The sequence below is a fragment of the Salmo salar genome, chromosome ssa14 (assembly GCF_905237065.1).
Source record: "Salmo salar chromosome ssa14, Ssal_v3.1, whole genome shotgun sequence".
Lineage (NCBI taxonomy): Eukaryota > Metazoa > Chordata > Actinopteri > Salmoniformes > Salmonidae > Salmo > Salmo salar.
In genome coordinates, this window is record NC_059455.1 from 92828486 (window position 1) to 92840135 (window position 11650).

The window sequence follows — 11650 nt, forward strand, 5'->3', positions numbered from 1 at the left end:
AGACATTCCCTTTGCAGCAAGAGCCTCTCGGTGGATGCTGCAGTGGACCCAAGTAGCGTCGGGAGCAACAGCTCCACTCCACTATGTCTCCCTGTCATGGCTTTAGCGCCATCAGTACAGATACCAACACATCTTGACCACCAAAGTCCATTTGATGTCACAAAGCTGTCCAGTACTTTAAAAATATCCTTTCACATTGTCCTGGTTTCCAGTGGTTTGCAGAAGAGGATGTCCTCCTTAATTGACCCCCCATAAATGTAACGGACATATACCAGGAGCTGTGCCAGGCCCGCCACGTCTGTTGACTCATCCAGCTGTAACGCATAGAATTCACTGGCTTGTATGCGAAGCATTAATTGTTTCAAAACATCTCCTGCCATGTCACTGATGCGTCGTGAAACAGTGTTGTTTGATGAAGGCATTGTCTGTATAGTTTTTTGGGGTCTTTTCTCCCAGCATTGTTCCAGCCATATGCCAGCAGGAAGAATTAAGTCCTACACAATAGTATGGGGCTTGCCTGTCCTAGCCACTCGGTAGCTCACCATATAAGACGCTTCTAGCCCCTTCTTATCACTGGTATCTGTTGCTTTTATACATGTCTTACTACTCAAAAGTCGTCTTTATTCTAGCTCAAAAAACTATGTGGCTTATTTTTCAAATTGTCATGTTTCGTTTCTAAATGTCTGCGCAAAAGTGAAAAAAAGTCACCCAAATGTATAGACCCGTTGGAAAATATAAATGTACTTTTTTATTTATGTGAATCACATTTTTATTTGGCGTACCCCCGACGGCATTGCTCGTACCCCTGGGGGAATACGTGCTCTAGATGGATGGATGACTGGGACATCAGGACACACACGAATTATAAAATAAACCAAAAAGCACTGTTGGGGCTTTTTGAAAAAATAAAAAATTGCAATGTGACTTCACATTGTGTTAACACCATTTCAAAATAATGTTTTCTGGCAAGAAAAAAAAACATACGTCTTAACCGTTAACTATCAGTCACTTCTATAGTTCAGATTAAATATTTTGATGTGATGAAGCAATAACAAAGGGAGAAACGCAGAGAACATTTAGATTGTCATTATAGAGACACCTACTGGATGAATGTGGCAACTCCTCGCTTGTGGCGGAGAAAGGGGCTCGTTTTCAGGCCTTGTGGGCGGGTATTGAGTGGTCATTGACATTGGCAGAACATTTCCCTTACGCGCCACTGTGTTCCTGAGAGTGTGAAGGGACACAAAGATCAGCACGGGGAAATGTCGAGAGTTTATATTGGAAGATTGAGCTATCGAGCAAGGGAAAAGGACGTCGAGAAGTTCTTCAAGGGCTATGGGAAGATACTTGAAGTTGACCTGAAAAACGGGTAACAAAATGAACGCCTCATCTCGCTCTGTGGTAGCTAGCCGCGTTGTGTTTGTGGCCTAGTCCTCGTAGTCAGGCCCAAGCCTCTTGAACCAGTGTTTTTAATTGGCGTTTATTGAAGATTCTCGTAAATTACTTTAGTTTGAAGACCTAGTTATTATATTATTATTTACTTAGTTAGTTAAGAATTTTTGAGAAGCGTTTTGCCAGAGAAGCAAAGTTGACTAGCATGGGTTAAGGAGTTAACATACTGTAGCTAGCGTCAACCGTGTTTTGCTAGCTAAGCTGCTAGGGCCACCTCGTTGTCGTGTTTGTGTTTAGACCGAGTAAACCATGTTGTTAGTTAGCAAGCCAGCTTGAACATACTAGGCGCTCTTTTCTTTGAATGAAATCGCAGCCACGTGTCAGAAGAGGTAACCTTAGTTTCACTTGTATGACTTATTGATAACTAAGCTAGCTAACTAGTTAGCATCTTCAAACAACAGTTGTATGCTAAATTGACTTGCATAACGTTACGAAAACGATTTTACTTCCTAACTGGCGGCGTGTAGATAGATACTGTTTATTTAACATAGTTACAGTAGATGGCTTGCGTTAAAAAAAAAATCAAATTGTATTGGTCACATACACATGGTTAGCAGATGTTATTGCGAGTGTAGCGAAATGATTGTACAGCCAACGATGACAGTGGCTACTGGCATTGTCGAACTTCCAGCAACTGTCATATTAATGTTATCAGGTGGACGGGACAACATTTATAAGCACTCAAACCACCAGTATGAATGGCAGTCAAAATCATTTGCTAGCTACTGTAGATAAATGGGTTAAAACACAATGTTGACTAAACTCAATATTCTCTTAGCTAGCTAACAGTACTCTAAACTATACCATACTTACAAGTGGAATTAATGTGGCCCCTTTAACAGCCTGCAGCAGTAGTGGCACAGTTTATAATATGTGGCACATGTGAGAAGATTATAAAATATTGCATTATGATATATGAAATGGTAATTTGGGTCTGGCGTTAGTAGTTTTTTTTAACTACTCACATCATTTGATCCCCAAATCTGTGCCACCTCATCTCTGGCCTAACATACTGTCTCCTATGTGTAAAGGTATGGGTTTGTTGAATTTGATGACCCCCGCGATGCAGATGATGCTGTGTATGACCTGAATGGGAAAGACCTGTGTGGGGAGAGGGTTATTGTGGAACACACAAAGGGGCCGCGGCGGGACGGCAGCTACGGCTCAGGAGGAGGAGGAGGAGGAGGAGGAGGCGGAGGAGGTGGAAGAAGTAAGTATACAATGCAGTGGTGTTTTTAACATTAGTGGGGATTTGAGATTGAGGAGGCCAACATGGCAGTGCATATTATGTGGGATAGGCCACAACTGCATAACATCTCAAGTTTGTCCTTGGTGGTTGTAGTTCATCTAATTGTGTTATTTTACGTTAACATTTTGGTTATTTAGCAGACGTTCTTATCCAGGCCGACTTAGTCAGTGCATTCAACTTAAGCTAGCTAGCTAAGACAACCACGTATCACGATTTTATGTTTCAGATATAGTTAATGCTGCCACATGAGTATCAGTTGTCATCCATTCTTTACCTAAGTGTTTTTACGTCCTGAGAAGATGCGTCGAAGTGCCATCTGTTCAAAGGCTTGTTGCTTCCTTGGGGGATAGTAGTGATGGAAACTTAGTAAAATATACACAAGCAGATACATGGTCACAGCTGCCACTGTCATCCATAATTTGGGTTGTGCTCAGCTCACTCCACATTCCCACCACACTGTAAAAGGATGATTCCACCCTAAAGTTGTTTTTTTAGAGGGCATTTCTACATAAAGATCTCTCCCATTTGCTGTAATTTCACCTAGTTTCAGGGAGAAGTGGTTGCCATTGTTCTGACTCCACTCTTGAATAGGCCACTTGTTGTCTCCTTAGCATACAAGTGTGTTGGACATGTTGCCGGTTAGGAAACCACCTTTTTCTCTAGCATTCACGGAGCTCGTACTACAGACTAAGCCCTTCATGGTACTCCACTGTAATTGTTTGACTAATGGGTGTAGAGAAGACATATTACACCGGTTAGGGAACCACCTTTTTCTCTAGCATTCACGGAGCTCGTACTACAGACTAAGCCCTTCATGGTACTCCACTGTAATTGTTTGACTAATGGGTGTAGAGAAGACATATTTTACACCTGAGTAGTTGAGGGAATTCAAATTACATGCACCACTGCCACCAATGACATGCCGTTATCTTGGGAGCCGGTATGCTTGATTTAAACTGTTACAGGGAAAGAAATGCACTTGTGTTCATTCGAATTGTCGGGGGAAAAATAGCTTGAGATTTACTACCGTAGAATATTTGCTAGATAAATGAATTGTGATTTGAATAGAATAAATGAACTAGTGAATTTGTTAGAGTAATTTGAGAATCTTGTGTCATCTGTTTTATTCAGGATTCTTTTATTTTTGTTAAAATGAATGTTGAATAATTAAAGGTAAAGATTTAACAAAGAACCTCAATGTTTTAATTAAAAGAGTCCTTTGCTGACTGCCTGCCCCTATTGCTGGCCTGGCCATGGTGTCCCCTTTCCAACCAAGAGTGTGGTTTGACCATTCTGGGCCCCTGGGCAGACCAAAAAAGGGAGCCATTGTGAATGAAGACCGCTTGTCCCATTAGTCCCAGGCCGGGTGGTGAGGATGCCATTGGGTTAGGAACAGATGTGGGTTGAGCTCTTATAGGTGCCTGAAACAAATGTGAAATGTCTATATTTAGATGTGCTAGTTAAAACTTTAACTTTAGTGTCACCGTAAGTACTGTCAAGTCAGTTTAAAAAAATAATAATTTTAGTCTAGCTTTTCATTTTGATTTTAAGTTTGTATGTACAGTTTTTGTATTCAGTTCTACCCAAACTTGAATCAGGCAGTAATTTATTTGTTTAGATTTTGTTGAAGGGAAGGGATATGTCAGTGTTCTTGATGGAAAATGTGCAGAGTTTTCTAGACCAGAGTAATGTGGACAGGTTTTGATTTCCGTTTATCTTTTTTTGTTGTTGATAGTTTTGTATGTCTTTACCTCCCCCTTCCCCGTTTTTATAAGTGACCATTTTGTTTACAGAATGTAGCTTGGAGTTTAGTATTGAGGCTGTCGTTAGTGTGTCCCCTGCCGTAATTACTGCTGCTCTGTCCTTGTAACCTTGAAGGCGGGGGCGGGTACGGGCGTGGTGGCAGAGACCGATATGGCCCACCAGCAAGGACAGATTATCGGCTGATCGTTGAGAACCTGTCCAGCCGCTGCAGCTGGCAAGACCTGAAGGTATGGTGGTGACCCGTTATTCAGCCATACTAATGATAATACTCTCTCTTCCTTATGATTTCGGGCATCCTACGTTAACGTTTGGAGAGAGAGAACATTTTGAGCCTTTTTCCGAATGTTTTTTTTACATGTACGTTTGTGTTGGGGTAACGCATTAGAGTACTCTGATTACTCTTTTGTGGTAAAGAGTAACTTAATGTGTCAGTTTGTCAATTTTAAGTAATGTTACTTTTTATAGAAGGTAAAGTAAAAATCCATGTTATTTTTGCTTCAGTCATTATTACGTGTTGGTACAGCCAGAGTTATAGATTACTGATGAGGCTATGCAAGCAATTCAAAGGTAGAGTGCGCCATCTACTGGGCATAAGAAGGAACAACGCACGCAAGGCATTTTCAGATGTTTTTTAGTTTTGGTAGCGCAAAAGTAATGTAACCTGTTACTTTCCACAGCAAGTAACATTGTAATGTAACAAGTTACCTCTAATGGGCTCCTGAATGGTGCAGCGGTCTAAGTCACTGCATCTCCGTGCTAGAGGCATCACTACAGACACCCTGGTTCGTATCCAGGCTGTATCACACCTGGCCGTGATTGGGAGTCCCATAGGGTGGCGCACAATTGGCCCAGCGTCGTCCGGGGTTGGCCGGTCTAGGCTGTCATTGTAAATAAGAATTTGTTCTTAACTGACTGGCTTAGTTAAATAAAGGTTAAACATAATGGAACTAACAATCAGTTTTAAAAGTAACTTTGCCAACACCACATAAGATTCATTGTTTACAATTGAATAAATGTCCATAAAGGCAAATGTGCATAAAAATGGCAGAATTAACATATGATGTCATTGTTTAAGCACTAGCCACTGTGTTTTTTTTTTTTTTTAACTACGGTGCGCGATAAGGTTCAATGTGCCCATCGGCACAATCTACTTTTTTCATTTGTTATTTCATTTCCGGCGCCTTGCAGCTAAAGTTGGGTTCATGTGTATACTCTGCTAATGACGGTACCAAAACAAAGTGACTGAGAGCAATGTACAATATGACGAACTTAGCAAAACTTTTATGGCGGTGCATAAATCTGAGATTTCCTGCATTTTCCCACACCATACAAGTACATAGAATGCATATATATATATATCATGACACAATATTAAATTATGTATATTAATTCAATAGGATCTTTGGTTTTCTCACCTAATCCCAACCTTTCCTGTCCTTCACCAGGACTACATGAGGCAGGCGGGTGAGGTGACGTATGCTGACACCAATAAGGGACGCAGGAACGAGGGAGTGATAGAGTTCAGGCTATACTCTGACATGAAGAGAGCCCTGGAGAAGCTGGACGGCACAGAGGTGAACGGCAGGAAGATCCGTCTGATTGAGGACCGCCCCGGGGCCAAGCGCAGCAAGCGCTCCTACTCTCGCAGTCGCAGCCGCTCCCGGTAAATAACAATGTGGGGTTGCGTCCAAAACAGCTCACTCTAGTCCACTGCTTTTGACAAAGGTCCCGATTTGTAGGTCAGTCAATCTTTAATCAGCGACTGAGTAGAATTTCTGCTCTTAAACTGTATTCAAAGGGATGTGGTGATTTCAGTTGCCCCCCCCCCCCCCACACACACACACACACACAAATGAATTGCTTTCCCACCAGTTCACAATTACATTGGAACTCACATCACCCTAACCCCTCAAGGTACATGGCTTACCGTGAATCTCCGTTCTCTTCCCTCTTGTCTCCAGGTCTCGCTCCAGGAGCCGTAGGTCCCGTAAGAGCCGCAGCCGCAGTGAGAGCAGCAGTCGCTCCCGCTCCAGGTGAGGCCCAGAGTGCATGCAACGTTTAACTCATAGACCCATACCCAAGGGTGACCCCCCCTGAACTGTGTCCCAAATGGCACCCTATTCCCTATGTAGTGCACTACTTGCAACCAGGGCTTGTAGGGCTTCAGTCAAAAGTAGAGCACTATATAGGGTGCCGTTTGGAACTATATAGGGAAGAGGGTGCCGTTTGGAACTATATAGGGAATAGGGTGCCGTTTGGAACTATATAGGGAAGAGGGTGGGACACGAAGAGGGTGTCATTTTCTGAGGGATCTCTTTGAAGACGTTTCTTTTGCAGACTTGTTGCACTCAAGTGACATCAACAGTAACACGTTACAATTTGTGGTTTTCTAAACATCTGTTTACCAAGAGCTCTTGCCTCAATATGGACCTTGTGCAGCTCCCCAGATGTCTTAGCCACCACCCATAGCACTAACTGGTTATGTCTACATTGCTGCATTTCAAGTACATATTAGTTAACTGTCTGCTCCTTTCTATTTCCCAGGGGTGCTGCCTCCCGCTCCCGTAGCCGCTCCCACAGCAAGAAGGACAAGACCAAGGGCAGCAGAGAGGAGGAGCGCACCAACGGTGCCCACAAGGCCAAGGAGGGGCGCGGGGGCCGGGACGAGGGCCGCAGCAAGAGCCGCAGCAGGAGCCGCAGCAAGAGCAAAAAGAGCAGCAAGAAAGAAGGGAAGAAGAGCAGGAAGGATGAGTCTAGATCCAGGTCCCGCTCCAGATCAGCAGCTAAGGATCGCTCCCGCAAGTCTGGCTCTAAGAGCCGCGAGCCAGCCAAGAGCGACGACGAGGGAGGTGTAGCCGAGAAGGGGGCCTCCCGCTCTCGCTCCCACACCCCTGCCGAATCCAAACCCAAGTCAAAGTCCAAATCTCCATCTCCCTCCCCGGCCAAAGCCCGCTCCCGTTCCCCCTCCGTCTCTCGCTCAGAGTCCCGCTCCAAATCTCGCTCCGCGTCTCGTTCTCGCTCCCGCTCTCTATCAGAGTCCTGAGCTGGGATAGTAACCCAGCAGTCGTGTGCCCCCCCGTTTGTTCTCGTCCCCTATCCCCCAACCCTGCGTCTGTCCCTTTTTGTTTTTTGATAAATAGTTGTAGGGAGAAAAAAAAAACAGGCTCCTCATGCTCAGTGTCTTTCACTCACACTTCCCCATTTTCTTTTAAATATACTGTGTTTTGTTGGTCATTCTGCTTCTTTTTCCAGTAGTCTCTTAATCAAGGTGTTTTGTAAAATATTAAATGTGTGAAGTAAGTTGGAGGGTATTTGCTTGGATAGATTTTTCTAAGTTGAAATGGAAATGTGCTGTAGTAAGTGTCTTAAACTTTGTATCAATACTAGCATACTGTGCTGTCAATGTTGTGCAGGGTGGTAGCTGTTGTATTCCATTGTTGCATCTTTTCACTTGTTGGGATATCCTTTTACCAGTTACTTAAAAAATAATAAAAAAACGCCTGATCTGGAATGATTTGGAGTTGTTTTTTGTCTTGTCGCTTAAATAAGATTGAAATAATACAACTTTTACCCTTTAGTGTGTGTGTGTGTGTGTGTCATTTACTGTATTTATACTGGGGTTATTACTTTTCAACAGTAACTTTTCAGAGGTATATCTTTGAATTGAAAGAAAATGGCCAAATTGTTGTAGGTTTGTCACAGAAGACATTTAGTTCTGGGTGCTGAGATTAGTGCAGTTGGAACTTACTACCACCAGCTTGGTCCCAGATGTGCAATCATGTCAATCTCTCGTAACTTTTGAGTACCACAGTATGAGTTGTCATATCCATAAAACCTAGCAGTCAAACGGGGAAATGGTTCCAATCGTTTTTCCACCATTCATTTTTACCGTAGGGGATTTCACCCTGGGTTGACGTTTTGATAACACTGTAAATCTCTGTAGGACAAGGTGACGTTTATCAATATGCATTTACCAGCAAATGAAATGCTAATGAGCATTTTCAAACCAGAGTAAATTGAGTCTAATATATTAATCAGTCACCTTGTCCAAGAGAGATTTACCTGGCCCAGGTATCCTAGAAGAATATTGACCTCATCCCGGTGTCAAGGATGCCTGGTCGTTCTTTAAAAGTAATTTCCTCACCATCTTAAATAAGCATGCCCCTTTCAAAAAATGTAGAACTAAGAACAGATATAGCCCTTGGTTCACTCCAGACCTGACTGTCCTTGACCAGCACAAAAACATCCTGTGGCGGACTGCAATAGCATCGATAGTCCCCGCGATATGCAACTGTTCAGGGAAGTCAGGAACCAATACACACAGTCAGTCAGGAAAGCAAAGGCTAGCTTTTTCAAACATAACTCTAACTCCAAAAAGTTTTGGGACACTAAAGTCCATGGAGGACAAGAGCACCTCCTCCCCACTGCACTGAGGCTAGGTGACACGGTCACCACCGATAAATCCATGATAAACAATTTCAATAAGCATTTCCCTACGGCTGGCCATGCTTTCCTCCTGGCTACCCCAACCCCGGCAAACAGCTCCGCACCCCTCGCAGCTACTTGCCCGAGCCTCCCCAGCTTCTCCTTCACCCAAATCCAGATAGCAGATGTTCTGAAAGAGCTGCAAAACCTGGACCCGTACAAATCACCTGGGCTAGACAATCTGTACCCTCTCTAAATTATCCACCGCCATTGTTGCAACCCCTATTACCAGTCTGTTCAACCTCTCATTTTGTCCGAAAACCCCAAAGATTGGAAAGCTGCCGCGGTCATCCCCCTCTTCAAAGGGGGTGACACTCTAGACCCAAACTGTTACAGACCTATATCCATTCTGCCCTGCCTTTCTGAGGTCTTTGAAAGCCAAGTTAATAAACAGATTACTGACCATTTTGAATCCCGCCGTACCTTCTCCGCTGTGCAATCCGGTTTCCGAGCTGGTCACGGGTGCACCTCAGCCACGCTCAAGGTCCTAAACGATATCATAACCGCCATCGATAAAAGACAGTACTGTGCAGCCGTCTTCATCGACCTGGCCAAGGCTTTCGACTCTGTCAATCACCGTATTCTTATTGGCAGACTCAATAGCCTTGCTTTCTCAAATGACTGCCTCGCCTGGTTCACCAACTACTTCGCAGATAGAGTTAAGTGTGTCAAATCGGAGGGCCTGTTGTCCGGACCTCTGGCAGTTTCTATGGGGGTACCACAGGGTTCAATTCTCGGGCCGACTCTTTTCTCTTTATATATCAACGATGTCGCTCTTGCTGCGGGTGATTCCCTGATCCACCTCTACGCAGACGACACCATTCTGTATACATCTGGCCCTTCTTTGGACACTGTGTTAACTAACCTCCAAATGAGCTTCAATGCCATACAACACTCCTTCTGTGGCCTCCAACTGCTCTTAAACGCTAGCAAAACCAAATGCATGCTTTTCAACCGTTCGCTGCCCGCACCCGCCCGCCCGACTAGCATCACTTCTCTGAACGGTTCTGACCTAGAATACGTGGACAATTACAAATACCTAGGTGTATGGCTAGACTGTACACTCTCCTTCAAGACTCATATCAAACATCTCCAATCCAAAATCAAATCTAGAATCAGCTTTCTATTTCGCAACAAAGCCTCCTTCACTCACGCCGCCAAAATTACCCTAGTAAAACTGACTATCCTACCGATCCTCGACTTCGGCGATGTCATCTACAAAATAGCTTCCAATACTCTACTCAGCAAACTGGATGCAGTCTATCACAGTGCCATCCGTTTTGTTACCAAAGCGCCTTATACCACCCACCACTGCGACCTGTATGCTATAGTCGGCTGGCCCTCGCTACATATTCGTCACCAGACCCACTGACTCCAGGTCATCTACAAGTCTATGCTAGGTAAAGCTCCACCTTATCTCAGCTCACTGGTCACCATAACAACCCCCACCCATAGCACGCGCTCCAGCAGGTATATCTCACTGGTCATCCCCAAAGCCAACACCTACTTTGGCCGCCTTTCCTTACAGTTCTCTGCTGCCAGTGACTGGAACGAATTGCAAAAATCGCTGAATCTAGAGACTTACATTTCCCTCACTAACTTTAAACATCAGCTATCGCAGCTGTATATATGTAACCGATGTGAAATGGCTAGTTAGTTAGCGGTGGTGCGCGCTAATAGCGTTTCAATCGGTGACGTCACTCGCTCTGAGACTTGAAGTAGGGTTGCCCCTTGCGTTGCAAGGGTCGCGGCTTTTGTGGCGCGATGGGTAACGATGCTTCGTGGGGTGTCAGTTGTTGATGTGTGCAAGGGTCCCTGGTTCGAGCCCGGGTTGGGGCGAAGAGAGGGACGGAACATACACTGTTACATATAGTCCATCTGTAAATAGCCCACTCAATCTACCTACCTCATCCCCATATTGTTTTTATTTACTTTGCTGCTCTTTTACACACCAGTATCACTACTTACACACCATCATCTGCTCATCATCATCTGCTCATCTATCACTCCAGTGTTAATCTGCTAAATTGTAATTACTTTGCTACTATGGCCTATTTATTGCCATACCTCCTCATGCCATTTGCACACACTGTATATAGACTTTCTTTTTTTCTACTGTGTTATTGACTGTATGCTTGTTTATTCTGCTGTGGCTCAGTTGGTAGAGCATGGTGTTTGCAACGCCAGGGTTGTTGGTTCGATTCCCATGGCGGAAAGAAAAAAAAAAAAATGTATGAAATGTATGCATTCACTACTGTAAGTCGATCTGGATAAGAGCGTCTGCTAAATTACTAAAATGTAAATGTTATTCCATGTAACTCTGTGTTGTTGTTTCTGTCGCACTGCTTTGCTTTATCTTGGCCAGGTCGCAGTTGTAAACGAGAACTTGTTCTCAACTAGCCTACCTGGATAAATGAAGGTGAAATAAAAAATAAAATAAAAAACATGGTTATCAAAACGTAACCCCAGGGTACGCCAACACGAAACACAGCCCTTATTTTAAAGAGTCAAAACTTCCCTATGAGAAAAATGAATGGTGGAAAAACAGTTGGAACCATTTCCATGTTGGACCGCTAGGTTTTGTGGGTATTATGACACACCTCCACTTTGGGGATCCATAGTCATGCCAAATGCAATGCAATAACATGTTTGGCGTGACAATGAGCGATAGGGATTTGGTAAGCGCAGAATCAGACTGGC

At 43.9% G+C, this 11650-nt stretch overlaps 1 protein-coding gene across 1 annotated transcript; it reads left to right on the forward strand.

Annotated features, from left to right (window-relative positions):
* Window positions 1–1077: 1077 nt before the first annotated feature.
* On the forward strand, window positions 1078–7976 carry LOC106570648 (serine/arginine-rich splicing factor 4). Its single transcript, XM_014143119.2, has 6 exons — window positions 1078–1369; window positions 2484–2662; window positions 4580–4692; window positions 5911–6128; window positions 6427–6498; window positions 7010–7976. Exons 1-6 carry the CDS (start codon window positions 1263–1265, stop codon window positions 7506–7508), a joined length of 1188 nt encoding a protein of 395 aa, XP_013998594.2. The 5' UTR covers window positions 1078–1262; the 3' UTR covers window positions 7509–7976.
* Window positions 7977–11650: the final 3674 nt, after the last annotated feature.

What these genes read in the sequence shown, in the direction of transcription:
- LOC106570648 (XM_014143119.2), top strand. Translation starts at nt 1,263, where the DNA reads ATGTCGAGAGTTTATATTGGAAGATTGAGCTATCGAGCAAGGGAAAAG. An exon ending in GAAGTTGACCTGAAAAACGG is followed by an intron (nt 1,370 to 2,483) that starts GTAACAAAATGA and finishes CTATGTGTAAAG; the next exon opens with GTATGGGTTTGTTGAATTTG. An exon ending in AGGCGGAGGAGGTGGAAGAA is followed by an intron (nt 2,663 to 4,579) that starts GTAAGTATACAA and finishes GTAACCTTGAAG; the next exon opens with GCGGGGGCGGGTACGGGCGT.